At 43.5% G+C, this 21,285-nt stretch overlaps 1 protein-coding gene across 1 annotated transcript; it reads right to left on the bottom strand.

The window, feature by feature from the left end:
• Positions 1-4,515: 4,515 nt before the first annotated feature.
• Positions 4,516-21,137, bottom strand: TMBIM6 (transmembrane BAX inhibitor motif containing 6). The gene is made up of 10 exons (XM_027542793.1): positions 21,031-21,137; positions 13,848-13,935; positions 13,368-13,476; positions 10,599-10,719; positions 9,334-9,382; positions 9,129-9,226; positions 8,848-8,927; positions 8,259-8,359; positions 7,639-7,714; positions 4,516-6,526 (listed from the first exon to the last, which is right to left on the bottom strand). The coding sequence occupies exons 2-10, from the start codon at positions 13,901-13,903 to the stop codon at positions 6,506-6,508; spliced, it is 711 nt and encodes a 236-aa protein (XP_027398594.1). The 5' UTR covers positions 13,904-13,935; positions 21,031-21,137; the 3' UTR covers positions 4,516-6,505.
• Positions 21,138-21,285: the final 148 nt, after the last annotated feature.

The following is a 21,285-nucleotide window of genomic DNA, read 5'->3' as shown; positions in this document are numbered from 1 at the left end:
TTCTTTGGTGAAGTGTCTGTTCAAGGAGCTGACTCATTTGTATGGTTTTTCAATATGCCAAACAGCCTGTATGTCTATCCCTCACTTGTCCTCAGAGCTGACATCTTCGTGGAAGTCCCTCATGCTGGCCTTCTCAGCACATCCAAAACCAGAACTGCCATCCCCCTGGGCCTCCCCAGGGAAGAACTAACACTGGGAGGGTTTACTATTGTTCCAAACACTGTCCTTAGTGCTTTATATGTTTTAAGTAACTGGATCCTCACAGTCATCCTGTGAGGTGAGTACTGTTTCTGCCTCTGTTTCACACATGGGGAAGTGAGGCACAGACATCTTGGTTGGTCCACCCCAGTTTGCAGAGCTACAAGCGGACAGTAGGGCCATCCAGACACCTGACAGCCGCCCTAGATGTTTCCTTCTCCCCTCTCTACATCTGTTCAGTCACTAAGTCCTGAACGTTTCGCCTCCTTATTTTATCTCATTGTCTATCTTCCTGGCCTTATAATTACTGCTGTTTTTCAAACCATCTTTTCTCTTGCCTGGACCATTTATTTCCAACTTTATATTATAGAAATTTCCAACAATACAAAAAAGTAGAGAGAATAGAACAACGAATGTGTCTATTGCCCAGCTGTGTGTGTGTGTGTATGCACACGCGTGCACCAGGGCTCAGTTGTGTTAGACTCTTTGGGACGCCATGGACGGTCGTCTGCCAGGCTCCTCTGCCTGTGGAATTTTCCAGGCGAGAATATTGGAGTGGGTTGCCATTTCTTCCTCCAGAATCTTCCTGACCCAGGGATCAAACCCGTATTTTCCACATCTTCTGTATTGGCAGGTGGATTCTTTACCACTCAGCTGTCATGGAAGCCCAGATACAACCAACATATACTCATGACCATTCACTTCATCTATGCCCTCCACTCCTTGCTGCCACCCAACTGCGTTATGTTGAAGTGAATCTCAGGCAGTATATTAATACATCTATAGATACTTCTGTATGTATCTCTAAAAGATAACTTTAAAAAAATCACAATTACATGATGAGCATTATGCATTAGCAATATTTCTTTAAATCATCATCTAGTCCAGGTTGGTGTAAGTTATCTATTGCTGTGTAACTAAAGTGTTTTAAAGCAACAATAAACATTCATTGTCACTCGGTTGCTGTGGGTCAGGAATTCAGGAACAGCTTAGCTAGTTCTGGGTCTGTATCTCCTGAAATTTCTGTCGCTTGAAAGCTTGACAGGTCCTGCAGGATCTGCTTTCCAGGTGGCTCATTCACACTGGCTGGCAAGTCAGAGCTGGCTGTTGACTGGAGACTCAGGTCCTCTCCTGAGAGGGCTCGCCACCTGGCAGCTTGAACCGCCTCAGAACCTGTGCCTGGCTTCCCTCGGAGCTAGTGAACCAGGGAGCCAAGGAGGAAGCTACAATGCCTTTCATGACCAAGCTTCATAAATCGCACACACTTCTGTGGTGTTCCTCCCACCATCTGTGCCAGCCTGCTTCAATGTATACAGGGTGTGAATGCCAGGCCAGGAATTTTTTAGGGGGAGGCAAGCATCCTGGAGAATGGTTACCACAGGCTGAAGTTGCCCCACGCGTCTCTCATTTACAATTTTTGAAAGTGAAAGAAAGTGAAATCACTCAGTTGTGTCCGACTCTTAGTGACCCCATGGACTGCAGCCTACCAGGCTCCTCCGTCCATGGGATTCTCCAGGCAAGAATACTGGAGTGGGTTGCCATTTCCTTCTCCAGGGCATCTTCCCAACCCAGGGATCGAACCCAGGTCTCCCATATTGCAGGCAGGGTCTAATTCAGTTTTACATCACTGCATTTTCTTGATACGGCTCAAACTCTTTAATTGGAGGATAATGATAACATTGTGATGGTTTTTGTCATACATCAGCGTGAATCAGCCATAGGCGTACATGTGACCCCTTCCCCCACCTCATCCCTGGCTCATAACTAACTTCTAGATTTCTTTCCCTCCTTTTTTTTGGTTCTTGCTTTATCTTTTTGTTGTTTAAAGAAACCAGGTTGTTTGTCCTTAGAGTTTTACTAGATTTTGCTGCCCACCTCCCCATGATGTCATTTACATAGTCCTCTGACGCTTGTCTTTCCCATAAACTGGTATGTAGATCTAGAACCTAATATGCCTGAGATTCAACTTTTTTTTTTTTGCAATTAACCTTTACTGGTCGTGTTGCTTACTTTCATCAGGAGGCATGTCAGGTTGTCTCTTAATATGATGTTGGTAGCTATTGATTAGCATCACCCAGCTTCATTATTTCATCAGAGGTTTACAAAACAGTCATTCTAATCTTCTGGGGCTTCCCTGGTAGCTCAGTCAGTAAAGAATCTGCCTGCAGTGTAGGAGACCTGGGTTCAGTTGTTTGGTGGGGAAGATCTCCTGGAGAAGGAAATGGCAACCCACTCCAGTATTCTTGCCTGGGAAATCCCATGGACAAAGGAGCCTGGCGGGCTACAGTCCATGCGGTCGCAAGAGCTGGACACGACTTAGCGGCTAAACCACCCATCTTCTAATTTCTTCATCTATTAGCTGGTATACGTCTATAGAGAGAAACTTGAACTTATTTTTGATTACCCTTAAGTACAGTTTATACAGAAAAGAAAGGATAGAGGAGACTGGCGGGCTACAGTCTGTGGGACTGCAGAGTTGGACACGACTAAGCACTTAGCAGCAGCAGCTAGCATCCACCAAAAGTGATCAATATTTTAAAAATATCATCAACTTATGAGTTTAAAAAATTTGATTTCAACCCTTTACTCTTATAATTCTTAGTGATGCTCAAATTATCCCATCTTTGGCCAGAAGAAGCCTCTTTAGCCCCCGAGTCCTTCTGAATGATACTGCAGTAGTCATTTTTGATAGTTCCTTTGCTTTCTGGCCTAACATTATGTTCCAGGTTGATTTTGTACATTTCCTGGGCCGACCTCTAAGCACCGTCTTTCCAAGGAGCTCTGCTTCCTTTTACTGACATGTGAGAGACCACATCTGGGTGTTACTCTAATAGTTGCCTTTCAACTAGCCCCTTCCCCATTCTACTCTGTAGCCACCTGAAATGTGAGGACACAAATCCAACCACTCCCTCCCTCCAAGCTCTTCAGTGCTCTCAGCTGCCCTCAGGACAAGGCCAGATCCTTAGCACCCAAAGGCAGGCCCTAAATTAGTTAGTTCCCTTCCTCCTCCTCATGTCCTCCTGGTTCTCTCAAAATTTACAACCCGGCCATTGCAGCCCCCAGTGCACCCCATGCTGAATCACACTCCTGTGCATTTTCTGATACTAATCTCGACCTGAAAAGGCCCATTCCCAGCACTGCCCATCTTAACCTCTGACTCGATCTTTGAGATCTCACCTTTGCTCACATACCACTTCCTACACACTTTTCCCTGAATCAGGGCACAGGGCTCTCTCTCTCTTGTCCCATGGCCCTGCATTTCTGTGGTGACTGAATAGCAGTAAGTGCCTTATCCATCTTTACCCCCAGCATGGAGCCTGTTACCTGGTGCCAGGTGGACGCCCCGTCTGACTCCCTGCCTGGTCAGGAGACTGTCTCCTCTCCCAACAGACACCTTTCCACTTCTGACGTCCATCAAGACTTTCCCCACTCTAAATCAGCCTGCAGACCTGTTAGGCCTGGAATGAGTAGCTACATCATCTCTTAAAATTTTAACTTGTGACTGGTGGGCAGGTTGAGAGACTAAAACAGAGCTCACTGCCCTGCTCTGGTTACAAAGATTGGGGTTGGGTGGCAGGGGGAACTATTCCCTGAAGCCCCTCCTATTTCCTGCTCCACCGCAGCTGGAGCCTCAGCCAGCAGTCAGACTAACAGGAAGCTGTTGAGCAGCGGGCAAGCGAGCCAAAATGGAGCAACTGGAATGCAAATTTTGGCTTTTAATAGCATACATAAACACTATGAAGACAAGGATTTTTATTTTCACTGATTTCTAGCATCAAGAACAGAGCCTGGCCCAGTTGGGCAACCATGAATACTTGCATAATGAGTGGGTTGTGATGCTTTTTCCATTACACGCTGTGCTTAGTTGCGTCGGACTCTGGAACACCATGGACTGCAGTCTGCCAGGCTCCTGTCCGTGGGGATTCTCCAGGCAAGAATACTGGAGTGGGTTGCCATGCCCTGCTCCAGGGGCGCTTCCCAACCCAGGGATCGAATCCAGGTCTCCCGCATTGCAGGTGGATTCTTCACCATCTGAGCCTCAAACTTCAAAGCTTGGCTGTATTCCGGAATCAGATATACATGCTGCTGCCATGAGCTCCCTGCAATAAAGGCCTGGGTTGTGTATGGAACACAGAATATTCCCAACACCTGTGGCAAGCTGGGTCTACAAGAATGGGAGGCCTAAGTGGGGTTTCTTTGTTTCTATTGATACCTAGAGCAGAAACTTAATCCTGTCCCACTCCCAGCCCCAAGAACAAGAAGTCAACAGCACCTCAAACTCAGCTGTAGCCTTGAATTCCACACACACACACCAGAAAAGGTTAAGGAATTTTATTTTTTACAAATTAAGACTATGTAGATTTCATATATTTCTGGATCAAAAACACCTTTGTCTTCACAGTATGAGTTAGAGAATGCAGCCTGAGCTGAAAACCAAGGAACTAGAAAAGAAAGTGATAACTACAGTGATTACTGTATTAAAAACCTGTTAGGCATTTTCTTTAAAAGTAGTTTTTTATATCTTGTCATTCTTGGCACTGTTTCTAAAAGAAAAACTCCTTTAATCCCAAGCAAAAAAGCACAAGAGGTGGAGTTCGGCTTCAGATGTAACTCAGATTCTCAGGCCTAGCAGAGAATCAACAAATTTATGGAGAGTTGCTAGTGGGGGGTTGATAGGAAGGAAATTCCTTCTGGTAAATGTCAAGTGACAGGCTGGGGACAGCAGCTCAATCAGAGCAGCATCCTCTGCAGAAGCAAGCCATTCTTCCGGGTGGCATGCCACTCAAGGAACCACACGGCCTGCCAACACAACTGTCTCATAGGGTACGGTGATGTGGTACGCTGCGAACCAGCAGCCACTGGGTCAAACTGTATACTGGTTGTGAACAAGGAAAGCCAAAAATGGTGTCCTACGAGCAATGAGTTTTCAATGGCTCCAGCCCTCCTTAGGCTGAAGCTCTGTGAACAGCCAAAGCCACAACCATTCCCAAGGTTGCCTGCCCTTCCGGGCCAGCTGACTGTGGCAGCTCACGGGGAGCAGCTGGTGATCCCCATTAGTACTGCCCCCTACACCTGCAAACAGAAAGTTGCAGGAAATCAGGGGTTTGGTCGCGTGGCCCCTGCCTAAAGGCAGCTACAGACTTCTAGAAATCAGTGAACAGACCAAAACCTAAAAGTGCATCTGTAAAACGGACATTTATCGACTGCCCCAAATCTCTGGCCTGATACTACTTATTAGTGCTCAGGTGGGATAAGACAAAAATGCACCTAAGGACTGTTCTGAATGCTGCCTCCTGAGTCATCACAGCCGGTTCCCCTGGTCTAAACAAAGATGCAGTTAGTGGAGATTTTGCTCTCTCCTGCCTCAAGAAGGTCCTTATCTAGGTTTGTCTGGCAGGATTAGTTACAATCACCCTAGAGGCACAACCATGCCCCTTCCTTATCCTTCCTCTCCTGGGATCCTTATTCATAGTCACCTAATAGAGGCCACTCAGTAATTAAGACAGTGATCAAAAAAAAAAAAAAACACTGGGACAGTTTGGGAATTTTCCATATCTTGCCATACATAATCAGCCTTTCATAAATGCCTGACAAGAATTTCCCTTTGTACTGAAATCCTCCCATCCCCATGGAAGGAAAGCAGGCAGATTCCCTGAGGATCAGATAAGGGACTGGGAAGGGAACACACACAAATCCACATTCCTTTTGTGATAGCAAGGCAGAAAGGTGTGTTTGCCAGACCAGTGGAGACTTAAGCAGCTCAGAGGAAGCTCAGCATCCACCAGAAGAGGCTTTTTCCTTGTAGGGGCTGACAGCTCAGATACAATGAGCCCAAGTAACAATGGGACCAGAAGTCTTTCCAGTGGAAAACACACTTCCTAGTCCCACAGGAACTGTGCACAAACCAAACAACGCTGAGGAAGGAAGGGCCGAGGCGTCTTTACCAAACAGTCCAGGTCCTCTTGGTGAAGCTCGGCCGGAGAGCGGACTCTTGGAGCTTGCCTCTGCTGCAGACCCCGCTCCTTCTCACGGTGGGCTGGCTGCTTGAGGAGAGGAAGGGGCTAAGGGTGGGGGCTGACAGAAAACGAAAGCAGGGAAAAACCCCAGGAATACGAAGCCAAACTCCAAACTATATTCTGCTAATCAGTTTTTTGGATCAAAAAATTCAAAATAGAGAAAACCACAAAGTACAAAAGCTTTTCTGATGCTTTTCATTATCACAGAACACGCCACCTGTAATGTGTGCAAAGAGGAAATGAAGGGCGGAGGGAGAGGAAGTCAAATTGGGGAAGGCTGGATGGCTGCTTCACTTCTTCTTCTTCTTATCCTAGAAATGGAGGAAAACGACCCAATTAACTTCTGGTGTTGACAGTTAAGCTAAAACTCTTGAGTGAGCCAACAGCTGACTGCCTTTGATTAGGTACTGTAAGACGGAAGGAGAGAAGCTACTTTGGTGTAGGAGGAGCTAAAGCTTAACCGTCTTCCACTGGCAGTCCCCCAAATTGCCAGACTTGACAAGAAAAAAGTCTACGCTCTCGCTCCCGCTTCTAACCGGCGTGAAGCTAGGTGCGTTGCCTGACCACTCCTGGTACTCACAACCGTGACAGCTCAGATACCCACCACCAAAAGCTGCAGACTGGCAGTCTATCCTAAAAGAACTAAATCAGAGGCCAAGACCAACTTTCCATTAGGCCTGAGACGGAAACATAAATCCTGGGCGTAAGCCAACATGCAAAATAATCCAGTCCAGCCAAACTCTTCACTGCACGGGGGTGGAAGCCCAGTGTATAATTACATGAAAGAAAGGCAAGTTGTTTGGACCGAAACTGGGAGGCTGGCTTCGTGCTCAGCCCATTCGTGGCACAGCCGAGACAGGGGCCACAAATCCTATCCAGTCGCCAGCACCCACCACTGCTGCACTGTCCCTTGTTCCATTTTAAGTTCCGTGAAGAAAGGCTATGCTTTCAGCTGTTCCCCTACTACTGGAGTGGACAATGCTTGCTCCTCACTAACCCTACCTAGCATACCTCACTTGGGAAAAAAAAAATTAGACCAACAAATGGATACAACTGGCCTATTTCTGAAATAAAGATAAAAAAGCTGGCTGTCATTTTATCCAAATCCTCTAGGATCTCTTTTTGAGTCAAAGCTATCTTTACAGCCTTTAAATTCTTCATATATACTAATTGTTTCTTGCTGCCACTGAAGCTCTTTTCCTTCTGATACTAATCTTGGGGAGACATTTTCTAAAAAAAAAACAGAATTGTCTTTACTTGTTCCTTTTTATCCAACAGCTAATGACTTCTAGTTTAACTTATATGCAGTGGCCTGCCTTACAAGTACCCTGGGCCCACACACAGTGTGAGCAAGCTCTCAGGTTTGAAGGACACACAGATGCTGAGCTCAGGAGCCCGTCTTTCCTCTTCGGGTGGTGCTAACCTTCTCATTCATAGCCAGGATCATCATGAGCTTTCTGAAGAGAGTTACGAAATCCAAGAAGAGGTCAACGCAGTGCCTGAAAGAGAACCACCAGGTTATAAACTGCACTTTCCATGTGTCTTTATCCACAAGCCCACAGAGGTACAGGGCATAAAAACCTCACCCCAACCCCAAGAGTCAACCTCACCAGCACCCTACCACCAACGAAGTACCCTATTGTCTCAGACCCTCTTTGACTCCATGAAGCCATGAAGCACAGAAAGAAGAAAATTTAGACTGTTACATTCCTCTCCCTCTCGTCTACCTAGAGGTAACCACTATTCAAAGGATAAGATAATTAACCATCTATCAATAGTCCAACTTTTAAAAATCTGATGTCTTTCAGGAACTGAGAAAGACAATGCTTTCTAATGGATAGTTCCAGAACCCTGGATATTCCATCATGTATACCCCTGGTAGGCTGGCCACATAAGTCAGCCAGTGCCACCTGGTCCACTCTTATTCCTACCAATGTGCAAAGAAAGGTGAGTCAGACAAAAGATCATCCCAGAGATTCAGGAAAGAGCCACTGAAGAGTAGCCTCCTCCTCCATACTTATTAAAGACCATTTTCACACTCACCAGATATAATCTTTATCTCCATTTTCAGCCTTTTCAATAATGAGTTGAGTATCAAAAAGGACAAAGCCACACATGACCACCAGCCCCATATACAGGTTTGCCTGGCAAAAGAAGAATGAGATGTTACCATGTGGTAGACCTTGTAGAGAAGAACAGTCATACCTCTCTCTGGTCCTTGGTCACTTCAAAGTACATCAAACACTAACCCTACAGACATAAACATTCACGAAAATTGAAGCCCACAATGAAGACCATATTACCTTCCCAAGCACAATTCTGCACTTATTTTTTTTTAGGTCACTGAAAGAGCTTTGATCATTTTAACAAGAAGCCACTGCTGGACTGGTTTTAGAAAAATGACTTCTGAGCAAACCATCATCTCCACTGCAATGCCCAACCCCTGTTCAGTCTGTACTTTGACCTGGAGCAGAAGGCTCCACTCTGAAAGGGTGAGTGGGGAGGCTTCAAGAGCACTGCCCATGAAGATAAGAGTTTTGGAGGATTCCTAGCCTATCCTGGTTTTAGGAGATTAAACAAGGAAAAGAAACACAAGGTAAATGGGGACTGGAAAGTTATATGCAAATCTCACCTGGAAAAGCCAAACAGATCCGAAGAAAAGGTTCCCCAGGGAAGACAAGAGCATGAGGCTCATGGCCGACATCAAGATACCTAGAAGGGAAGACAAAAACCACCTTGAGAAAAGCTAACACAAAGTTCAGCAATCTCATTAAAGCCATTCTTTACTTTTTCCCCCAAAACAGAGGCTTTCATTCTCAACCCAACAGTTACAAGTTGGAGGGAGGGAAAGGGTCCCAGGGAGAATTTTGGCTAAAGCAGAGATCCTCTCCCTGTTTTCCAGCTCATACATACCTCCTAGAAAGAGGTAGCTACGGCGCCTGGCATAGAGTGCACTCAGGGTGAAGCAGGTGAAGATCATTGCTGTGCCCATGAAGGCAGTGGGAAGGATGCTGTTAAAGGAAAAGGCCGTTATATCAAGGGCTACAGGCATATAACCTTTGTTTAGAAGGTATCTTCATTAAGGTAGAAAGACCTAAGACACTACTAACATAGTTACCTGGGGTTGATGGCAATGCACAAGTCCAGAGCAGGGCCCAGGCCAACTCCTAGAAAACAAAAAGCCCCAGAACATAAAATAAACACCAATTCTTGAAGGATTAATCAATAGCATGGGCATGCCTACAGTCCTAGAAAACAAAACATGTGGACTAAGATAATTCAGTCTCCCTCCCTTCCATCCTCAACTGTTTTCCAGAGAACATATACTTGACTAAATTATTTATGGACAGAGCTGCAAAACCAAGTCCTTGGTTGAAAATCATGGATGACACAGAAGGAACAGAGATTAGGAGAAATGAAGCAGGGAGTTCAAACATTGTCAAGCTAAACTGTAAGGCTGAAAAATTCTGAAGAGCAGTGATGTGAGACTGTAATGTGGGCCAGATCAGGAATCAGAATAGAAGAAAAGGATAAAGAGCAAAGTGGTGAAAAGTGGCCAACAACCTGTAGTCATGCAGACTGACTCCCTGTGTAGCAGAAAAGGCCAGACCGGTTCTGCAGGTGGACACTTGCCAACAGGAGGGAAACCTGTCCCAGCTCCAAACACTTCCTCTACTCTGGCCATGCCCTCTCCTTCTGCTCATCCCACCTCTTAACACTTTCAAAAACCAGCTTTTCCTGATCTAAAAATCTAATCTCTAAATCCCTTCCTTTCTACAATTTCTTCAACACTGTACAGATTAGACGCACTCAGAACAAGTTGTATTAACTCAAATGTTGCTCTGTGAGTATTTTTATTAGGTAGGCTTGAACTGTTTTCCTTAATGATTATTCTAGAAGAGCTGTGCTTGTACTTCTTTTCTTGAGAATCAGCAAAGTGCCCTGTAGGATGAATCTCGATGTATGGCTTTAATGAACTGTCTGCAAGATTCAGAACAGATGCTCCTACGAAAGTTGCCAGCGTTGAGTCCTTAATTCATTAAATCAGATTCTCAGGCCGCTGTTTAGTCCCATGTCCACTGTTAACAAGTCATGCTACCTAAGCTCTTAAACTTCATTCATTCAAGCACATGAATGCTTATTTTTGGGTACAAAAGTAGAAGTCATAGTCACGAGTCACAAACAGCTTACCCTCTGGATGGGGGAGCAAGATGCACTTATATGAAATAAGAAAGTAATACAAGGCACACTCAAATACAAGACAGGATAATACAGTGTGCCAATTGGGATGCATCAGAATATATACATATCTTGGGCCTTGGTTTAAAGAGATACTAAAATACAGTGTCGCTCCCTCAAAAATCAGAGCCATCCCAAACATACCTGTAAGGAAAGCAAATCCAGCCAGAAGTCCCAGTCTTTTTTGCTCAGTTTCATGGCTGTGAGGTGTTGCCATCAGCCAAATCATCAACCCCAAAGAGCCCAAGGCAGAGAGCAGGCCAGCCTGTCAGATCCAGAATCAATAATTAAATACTTGAAACTATCAAATTTATCTTACAGGAGACTTTATTGGATTAAAATATTCACCTGAACTTCCTAATATTTGATCTTAACCTGGAGGCAGTGGAAAAGGCAGTGAAGGCAGAGGAGAAAAACCAAAAGCCTTGTGGAACAGGCTTAGAACCATGACAGATGCTGGAGGCAGTCCATCCACTAGAACTACCCAAGTCAAATTATGAGTCTTGCCCAAGAAACAGAAAAGATGAATCAAAATTGACAGGTGCTTAAAGAACATTTCAATCTGCAGAATTAAGTAGGAATGACCTCTTTTTGATCCCTTTAAAACATACACACACAAATACACATAGAGAGAGAGAACTGAATGACCGTGTACTCATGTACCCCAAAACTCAGGTTTAAATCCCAATCCCCAATGTAATGGTATTTGGAGGTGGAGTCTTCAGAAAGTGATTAGGTCACAAGTGTGGAGCTTTTTTGAAGGGAGATTAATGATCTTATAAAAGATTCCAGAGAGCTCCTTTGCCCCTTCTACTATGTGGGGACACAGAAGGTGGCCACTTACACAGGAAGCAAGCCCTCACCACACAACAAATCTGCCAGTGCTTTGATCATGGAATTCCCAAACTGTGAGAGATGTTTCTTGTTTAAACCACCCAATTTATGGTATTCTGTTATAGCAGCGTGAATGAACTGAGACAGAGTAAGAACCAAAATGTTAAAGAGTTATTTTAGGGTGATGGGATTACAGGGTTTTATATTTCCTTCTTTAACGAATCTGTTTTCTAAATTCTCTATGGTGAATATGTATTAGTTTAAGAAAAAAAAATTTAAAGCAAATGGGAAAAGTAACAGGCAATAGAGACAGAAAAAAATAATTAAAGATGTATGCAGACACCGAAGTTCCTTCCTTCTTTTAAAGGTAGAGTCAATCCTCAGTGTTCACAGTAGTTATGTTCTGCACAGTCACTGTGAGCAATGAATCAGTGATACCCAACAAATGCTCCTGGAGGAAATGAAGGTGTAATTCTTTCGAGCGTCTTGTCAACATTTTTATCAACTGGCCTAAATAAAATACAAAACCTTACTGAATGTGTGTTTTCTGGTTAAAGACACTTGGGTATGTGGTACTGACTCTTTAACACAACTCGTGCTCAGCAGCACTGTAATTCATGCCTGAACAAAGTTTATCTAACACACGTATTTTCTCTAGAAGGCACATCACAGTATTGCATTGAGCAATACCAGACATTTGAGCGTTATGCTTGGGGCCATTTTAAACATCAAAATCACCAACAAAAATGATAAAAATGCAAAAAATGTGGCACTAAATAGACTATGAAAAGGACACTTGTTGACAGTATGAGAGTTTGAAAGAAGGCAGTATTGCTTTGCTCAATCTCAGCTGGGACATGGTGCAGCGGACAACTCAAATTTTTTGCCACTCTGTGTATGGCTGCAAAAGTCCACAAAAGCACCACAAAGGCTGATTTTAGAGTTACAAATGAATCTTGGCAAGTAGGTGAATTCACAAATATGGAATCCACAAATAATGAGGATGACTGTGTCTCACTTAAAAAAGCCAACACGACCAGAAACCAAAAGGGCCACTGTTGCCTAAGAGGTACAATGTTTTGGTCTAAACTCGAAGGATCAAAGCTCTATCTTTGAGCGTCCAAAGTAATTTTTCACACAGCTTCTGCCAGATGCCTGAGCACTGGGGTGTCTGAGCATGCCACTCCCCAGCTGCGGCAAATGCCAACATAATTACATCTCCATATTTACATTAAAAAGGACAACTCTAAAAGGGACCAGTCTTGGTTAGTGAGCCTCAAACTTTCTGGTTTTTCCTCAACTGTTCCTTTTATTGATGCTAGCCAAACTCAAACTCTCCCTCAACAAAGGAAAATGCGTTGTATCATAGAATAAAATGGACCAAGTCCTTAAAGGTCTCAACCCTGTCTCTCCTGGAAATTAAACATACAGTCAGTGTTTTGTATCCAAGTACTCCACAGTCATTCAGGCAAAAAGAGGAAGAATGGAAGAACAGATAAAAAGGTTACTGTGCAAAGTCACCCCAGCATGCATGTCAAGTCTGTACTCAGTGGGTGGGGGCCTCGTACGTCAGCAGCTCAGCATTCAGTGTCAGGGTCAAGACATCCTGTTTTCAGTACCTAGAGAGGGCATAACTACCAGAAAAAGTAAATGGCTCTGCATGTCCTGATTCATGACTGGTTTTGGCTGGGCTTCCCTGATAGCTCAGTCAGTAAGACCCCTGTTCGATTCCTGGGTTGGGAAGATCTACTGGAGAAGAGATAGGCTACCCACTCCAGTATTCTTGGGCTTCCCTTGTGGCTCAGCTGGTAAAGAATCCACCTGCAATACGGGAGACCTGGGTTCGATCCCTGGGTTGGAAAGCTCCCCTGCAGAAGAGAAAGGTTACCCAGTCCAGTATTCTGGCCTGGAGAAAGTCCAAAGCGACAGACATGACTGAATGACTTTCGCTTGGCTGGGTGCAGATCCCAAACTACTGAAAAAGACTAGGGAGAGACACAGGCTTGTACCACCCTGCTGAGCTCGTTTCTTCCTAATGCAATTTATGCCACAGCGACTAGAGGAGAAAACTGTTCTTACCTGAATGAAATGGGTGACCACATGGATATAGGCCCCCGCAGCCGCCACAAACATACAGAGGGCAAAACTGGCATAAACCTTCTTCAGGTGCTGCTGTGTCGAGGGGGTTCTAGGAAAGAAGGTTAATAATGGCCATCACTCCAGGACCAATCTATTCTCTAAGCTAAGAATAATTTTCCTTCTTCTCAGGGAATATATGAAAGTTTTAATACAATAAAGAAAGAACAGAAAATCTTAAATTCTGAGGAAGGCCCCACAGCCCAGAATTAACAATCAGTACCCAAACTATAATAACTAACTAGCTTTCAGTGACCACACAGCAGCCCTTAAGAGTTTGGATGCTTTTATCAGAGCCTCTGGACTCTAGCGAAGTTAATATGTTAGTTCATACACGCAAAAGTTAATACAACAGGAAAAGGAAAAGAAAAAAGACATAAAAGGAAATGTAAAAGGAAGCACAGTCAAGGTCAAAGCACTTACATGTGGGAAAATTTAAAGAGTGCATCAAAGTTGATCTTCCGATCAAATATATTCATGATGCTAGTGTCTGTGGGACACAGCCTCCGCTCTGTGGAATCAAGGATATAAGAAAAGTTATCCGAAAGATACAGGGACACACAAAATAACAAACAACTTTCTTTTGATTTTTTAAAAATTTATTTACTTTTTACTGAAGGATAATTGCTTTACAGAATTTTGTTGTTTTCTGTCAAACCTCAACATGAATCAGCCACAGGCATTTGTTATGAAAAACAGCAACATACGAGTTGGGAAACATGAAAGTTATCTGAAAATCCCACTGCCCTAACACAACCATTTTCATTTTTACATATTTCCTTCTAGAACACATTTGCAATCATATGCAACCAATTTAAAGGGGACAAACTCATCTTCTGCCCAAACTGTTTCATTACCAGCAATCGATTTCCATTTTTTCATTAGGTAACTTGCCCCTTTAAAAGACATTCTGTTTCTTGGAGAAACAAAGAAGGAAACTTTTTTTGGTTACAATCCCCAAACTAACTTCCTGAGGAATCCCGGGCCATCCTTAAGAGTTCACAGGCACTGCTACCATTTGTTCCCTGAGGTTTCTCTCTCACAAATGAAAACAACTACAATGGCAGGCTTGCTTCCTCATTTCCTCTTTCCTTTCTCACCTGCATCCCTACTCACCTCAACAGCACCTTCAGTTTTGTTCTTAAGGATGGATACAGTGAGAAGCTCCAGAACCTACTAAAGCCATTCCCCTCACCTCTAAGTCATGGGACTCTGGCCCTCTTGATCGAGATGGTGCAATGATTGCAGGCTGTTGCACGGCCAACCACAGCCTTCCATAACCATGATGAATCCACCCTCTAGAGAATACATTTATAGGATGGCAGAATCCAGCATCTGGAAAGTGTCTTTGTTTAAAGCTTCCATTAAGTGCCCTAATGACATCCCTAGACAGAACTTGCAACAGCACTGAAGCAACCTGCAGAGCTAAGTTTCTCTTACAACAAAGCTAGAGTGCCTCTTGCTTCCAATTTCAAGAGTTAAAGGTGGGGATGGGGAGGGGGGGTTAAATCCTCAAATACCCTGGAGGTTGTTAGTCAGAAAGGGCCAACATTCTGTAACCAGACCCCACTGAGTGGAAATTGTAAGAGGGGAGAATGGCAGTTTGCTCTTTGGCATTTCCCAGGGGGTACTCTCTCTCTTAAAACTGCTGATGGAAAAACCAAAGTCATCAAAAGTTGTTAAGATAGGGAAGGAGGTGTCAAATAAGAATTTCTCCATGATTTAGTGTCTTGTGATTTAAAATCACTAAAAAATTCATTAATTAAATAAAACTAGTTTTCCACCATTACTATCAACTCTAAGTTTTTTTAAATCTATCAACTCTAAAATTTAAGTGAAATATGTAATTATCAAATTTTCTAGATGCAAAGGTAAACAGCAATTGTAGTAGCAATTTTATAGGGAAAATGCAATAAAGTAAATATTTAATAAATATGACAAGGTGTATATGACAACTTCAGAAGTGTTAAAATCAGAGGGGAAAAAAGTTAGGACTTTGAATCAAGGAAACATATGACAGTTTCCTCTTGGTCTGTTCCAAATAGACACTAACATACAGACAAGTAATGAGTTAAAACTGTTCTTACAAGTTTTGCCAGACAGACTAAACGCACCAGTTTTCAATCTTAGCCTTAACTACCTGTGCTCAGAAGCGTAGAGAAGAGATACCTACATTCAGTGGTTCCTGTGTAAACTCAGCTGAACAAGATTAAATTGCATTCATAACTCAAAAATAGCAGCTCCCATACCAAAAGTATTTTCAGTCCAGGAACAGTCAGTTCTCAGCCCAGCTTGAAGTATTCAAAACCATTAACCAAGTAACTCAGTTAACATTCCAGAGGGCCCCCACAGTTAAGTGAAAATCTTTGTTTAAAAATTTGCTTTTAAAAAAGTACAAAGAATTCCCTGAAGTCTGGTGGGACTCCATGCTTTCACTGCCAAGGGCCCAGGTTCAGGCCCTGGTCAGGAAGCTAGGATCCTGCAGGCCGAGCAGCTCGATCAAAATAGATAAATAAAATGTAAAAGCACATTAAAATAATTTTTATGTTATGTGTATTTTACCAAAATAAAGGAGAAAAGTATACTGCAAGTATCTAAAAAGGTACTCAATAAAGGATTTCCCCTAACATACATTGAAACCCATTACAGAATGGATACCAGCATTGGTTTGTCTCACTCTGGACCCCAACTCGTACACAGTTCTACACTCCGATCTGAAACAGTAAAGTGGACAGTGCCTCTGAGACTCATGGGAAATTTGCCTGCACTGCATTTGTAAATGAGAAGTAAATGTTCAAGTGTTAATCATAACTAAATTTCTTTAGAGACTCATTTTATGCTTTCATCCTTAGAAAAGCAGAATACCAAAACTTGTCAAAACTGGTCACGCATACATTGCTAAAGCTTTATTGTAAGTCACTACCTGTGGTTTCCCAGGCCAGCCTCTCTGCCAGAGGCACCCAAAAACATTGCATAGTTCTACCAAGAAAGAAAAACTTAAGTGAACACATTGCTTTGAGTCGGTATTCATGAGGTCTGCTTTGGTTTGAGGAAGGAAGGGCAGCAGGGGGCAGGCAGAGGGAGACAGGAGTCAGATAGTCTGATCAAAGAACACCTATGTCTTCTCACATACTGTTAAATCTGTTTTATTCTAAGCATCTCCCTTAACCTGTTCTAAAACATAACAGCCAAGTCTTAAATTAAAAAAAAAAAAAAATTCTCCTCAATCTTATTCTAACACATATTAAGTACAATGCAAATGAAACATGGCCAAGTGGCCAAAAGCTATGCAAAACAACCATGCATTTAGCATTCTAATAAAAAAAAAAAAGAAAAGCTTGCTGACTTTTGGAGCCAGCACAGAAGCTGCCTCAGTGTATACAATTTAACATTAAACCAATTAAGTCAAAGAAACATTGGTCACACATTGATTTAAACATTCAGTGTGTGAATTATATGGTTCTTTATTCCTGTTGTAGTAAACTCAACCAGATGAATCCTGTTCCCACACATCCAAAAGGATCTGATTGATACTTAAGAAAAATCTCATGTTAAAAAAAAAGTGGGGGGGGGTGTGGAGCAGTAATTTTTGTTAGCAGTTCTTCCTACTAAATAGCTTGTAGACTCTGTACAACCATGTCCCTGGAACAGTGGTTAACATGGCCAGCTGCCTCTGAACCCTGGCTACTTCCTTAGCTGTATGATGCAGCAAGTTTCTGGCACTTAACCTCACTGTGCTTCAGTTTCCTCTTTTGTAAAATAGTAACACTTAATATTCCCTACTTCATAGGAATGAGGACTAAGCGAGAGAATACAAATCAAGTGCTCAGAGTAGTGCTTTTTTTCGTAAGACCAGCTCAGTATGTTAACCATTGTTGTTACCAGTGTAATTCATTACTCTCATGTCCTCAGTGCATGACTTCCCCTTTTTTTTTTAATTTGTTTAGAATCATTTAACAGATGTTCCAAACACACCCTTCACAGGGCTACAGGTGGTGGCTTTCCCTTTTTTAAAAGTCTAGTTTTAGAAGACATTTATCTTAGACCTAATTTATATACACTCTGTATTTTACTTAAAAAATATATATTATCCAATAACTAACTATATCCTGAAGGCTTAACAGTTACACAATGAGAGAGTAAAATTAAATGGGAGGAGGGGAGAGTCTAGGAAAATTATAAACTGGAATTGAAAGGAACCTGGTTAAGCTAACTACCGATTAAAAGGTTTAAATGGCATGTCTCTCTGCTGGTACATTTACACTGTCTCTCCTGTCCCCCAGGACCACAAAGGTGTTTTGAGACAGTCTAATAACCACTAAGTGATCGTCTGATGTGGCAAAGAATTTGATGAAATAAATGGTTATTTATTAGCTTGATGTTTTCCTTGCCACCCTTAGGAGGCAGGTCAGTTTGGTTTCAGGAAATCCAAGAAATTCTGTCTCAGCTAGGGCTGAGCTCTGATTGTCCTAGATTTGGATTCCAGATGTCCCAGCCCATCCCTTAACTTGGACCAAAATTCCTGGATCAGGTAACACTGCATCTCTAGGAGGCTGCCTCAGAACCTAACAAGTAACTGGAGATGGAATGCCTATTGCCTTCAATAAATTATTTTTTTGCATCAAGCTGACACTACTAAATCTCCCTCACTAAAGCACAATTGTTTGACAGACACTGAATCGCCTTAAGAAGGTCTCGATGTCCTAAATGCATAATCATCCTCCAGTATAAACCAGCAATCCCTCCCCAATAAAACCGTATTTAGCCCAAGTGAGAGCAGGCATAGATTAGGACAAACGGCACACTCACTCAACCCTCATTCCTAAAGCTCTTTTTTCCCCAAGTGTTTTGGATTCCAGTTAATTGTGCAGGAACTGTTCTCACACATTTTGTTGTAATCACTTTAAGAACCTGCATGTGATTCATCTGGCTATCCCCCACACTTAAATCTCCAGAGTAAATCTAGATGCTACTATCTAATGAAGCGTTGCAACCACACATCAAGATTTCTCAGCTGGCTCAGAGAGGAACTTCCCTTAAAGGGTCATTCAAGTGGCCCTAAAAGCCAGTCTACAGTTTTTCTCTCCTTGGTTTGAATACTGTTTTTTGAAAACAAAAATGTGTATGTGTCATATAAAAGCTACTCCATACAATTTGGTTAGTAACTCTAGAGGAGAGCAAGGTGGAGTGAAAGACATTTCTACCAGTTTCTACACCCAAATCAAAGTAGCAAAGAAAAATTTAGCAAGATAACGCATCAAGAGAATATTCAGTGTTTTCCCAGAGGAGACTAATACCCTTGGGTAGTTTATGAAATAAAGTGAAACTCTTCAGGCCAGTAACGGTACCTCCTGTAACAATACCACCGACTGCATTTATATAGAACTTTACAACTTTCAAAGCATTGTATTATGTACATTATCCCCTTTGATCATCATACACATGAAGAAAGGACAAAAATGATTAGTACCTCTCTAAAGATTAAAAAGACAGTTCAAAAAAGTAACATAATAGTATCATGAGCACTGGATTTGAAGTTACAAGTCCTGCCATCAGATCAGATCAGATCAGTCGCTCAGTCGCGTCCGACTCTTTGCGACCCCATGAATCGCAGCAAGCCAGGCCTCCCTGTCCATCACCAACTCCCGGAGTTCACTCCTGCCATAGTCTACCACATAACTTTGGGGAAATCACTTTACCTAAGGTCATCTAGGCTTCCTCATCTGCGAGAGAACGACGATTAACACCTTCCCTATTAAGCTCACTGAATGCCAGTAAGAAAATCTCTGTGAAATTACTGTAAAGTATTAAACACTACAGTGGACATTGAACAGACAGTAGTGCTGACAAACGTCAGAAAGTTAACAGTGGAGCCAGGACCGGTTAGGTAAACTCTAGTGCTCTTTATATATTACACCCGACAGCAGAAAAGCAAGTTTTCCTTAAAGCAGTTTCAGCTGCTGGTCGAGAGAAATTGTAAAACTATGACAACAAACACATCCCGATTCCTCTTATACTTTTCTCTGTATTTTTCAGCATTTCTACAGTAAATACGAACCATACACATATGTCAGGAAAAAACCTGGCAATGGCTGACCAAATATCTGGATTAATTTTACCTTTCCTATTCTTTAGGAGAGTGAGACTTCAGTGGATCAACAGGGGAGAAGGGAGAGAAGGAAAGAAAGAGGGTACTAAGCCAGGTATCCACAACAAAATAATGGAAAAGGGAAACTACAGACTGCACTTCTCAAGGCTTCAACCATTCTGACTCCACTGGAGGAAAATGGCAGAAAATCTAAATGTCAACATACTCTTGAAGCAAGGACAGAAAAAAACATTAGACGAGGAAAAAGAAAACACTGAAGAGAATAAGTCAAGTAATTACACAAAGGTGTTTGCAGAAGCCATAAGAAATGTGGTTATGAAATTTTTATCTTTCCTGAACTTAATTCTTAAACTACACATTCAACCAAAATTCAAGATAAACTTGAAATAAATAATTAACTAGGAAAGCCCATTTGCCGTTAACCTTTAACCTTGAAATTTCTGTCTATGTTTCAGGCACAGTCAGCTCTTCTGCATGATTACACATTCACAACTAAACTATTGCTGGAACAGAGTCTCAAGTTCAGAAAGGTTTTTGTTGTTGTTTGGTCAATGAAAGGCTGATAAGCAGGCAACGCAACCTGGGCAGGCACCGGGCTGCAATTCCTCACTTAATAAATACACAAAAATACCACAGCTCCAGCAAGTAGGTCCAAGGGAAAAAACAAAAAACTGCCCGATGACGCCTTTCCTGAGCGAACTTTGAGAAAGACGCCCACAAGGCCCAGGCCCAGCAAAGCCAAAGCCACCTCACCTGTCCAAAGGTAACCAATCAGGTCAGAGCGGGGCTGCCCAGCGGGGCTGGCAAACCAGGCCTAGCCCTGGTCTCTCCTCACCTCCCGCCTCTGCTGTTGGCTTCCAAGTAACTAAGGTGCCTCCCATGTCACAAAAGAGTGTGGCATCACCCGCCCCGCCGTGACAGGGCAGCCTGTCGGACCAGGTACTCCCGAGTCCAAGCCCCAGCCCCTCACCCACAGGCAGCCTAGCCAGAGGCCTCCCAGCAGGCCAGCAATCGGTCGGGAGGGGTTGGGATGACCACAAGCCTGTAAGGTTTCGCTTTCATTCTCCTCCGAAGGAAGGGGTTGGGGGCGGGGGGCGGGGAAACGCGCCCCGAATTCAAGGGATCGAGGCTAGGCCTAGGCAGTTTACACTTGGGCGGAGCAGAAGGAGGGACGCGGCCTGGGCGGGGCAGGAAGGCCAAGAAAGGGGCCTGCGATAACATTTATGCGCAGAATCCCCGCCTCGACGCCGCGCAAAGACCCAGCAACCCTGCCCGCCGCCTCTCCCCTGCTACTGTATAGTTGCGCATGCGCCATTGTAGTTCCTCGCTTCCCTCTCCGCCTAGCTTTCCGGAGTCCAGCGGCCGAGCAAGGCCCAGTTCCCCCAGGATGCAGTCCGTCCGAAAACGGTGACTACTTCCACTCTTTCTCAAGCAATAACTGCTAACCTTCTTTCCATTTCTCACTCCCAGCCTGCGCACTCCTAGCTTCAGACATACCTTCTAACCCGCCTCTCAGGAGCCCACACAGCTCTTCTAACACCGGATGTGCTTCTGACGCTCCCAGGGTCCGCTCCAGACTCTTTACCTTGCGTCTCCGCCCCTCGAGGGAAGCCCCGCCTCCGTATTCGGCCTAAGGCCAGTCCTCATTGGTCGTTGATTGCACTTCTGCCCTTCCATTGGTTGTACGTGCATAAACAACGACTACTTACTTCAGAGCTATTTGCTTAACTCCCTTGTCGATCAGGACTCTAG

Source organism: Bos indicus x Bos taurus, chromosome 5 (genome assembly GCF_003369695.1).
Source record: "Bos indicus x Bos taurus breed Angus x Brahman F1 hybrid chromosome 5, Bos_hybrid_MaternalHap_v2.0, whole genome shotgun sequence".
NCBI lineage: Eukaryota > Metazoa > Chordata > Mammalia > Artiodactyla > Bovidae > Bos > Bos indicus x Bos taurus.
The sequence above is the reverse complement of the archived record's forward strand: the minus strand, read 5'-3'. Positions and strand labels throughout refer to the sequence as shown.

Excerpts from the sequence above, each read along its gene's own strand:
- TMBIM6 (XM_027542793.1), bottom strand. The coding sequence starts at position 13,903 with ATGAATATATTTGATCGGAAGATCAACTTTGATGCACTCTTTAAATTT. Across the intron at positions 13,477-13,847 it reads CTCTTTAAATTTTCCCACAT|AACCCCCTCGACACAGCAGC; the intron begins GTAAGTGCTTTG and ends CTTCTTTCCTAG. Across the intron at positions 8,360-8,847 it reads GATCTGTTTGGCTTTTCCAG|GCAAACCTGTATATGGGGCT; the intron begins GTGAGATTTGCA and ends TTCTTTTGCCAG.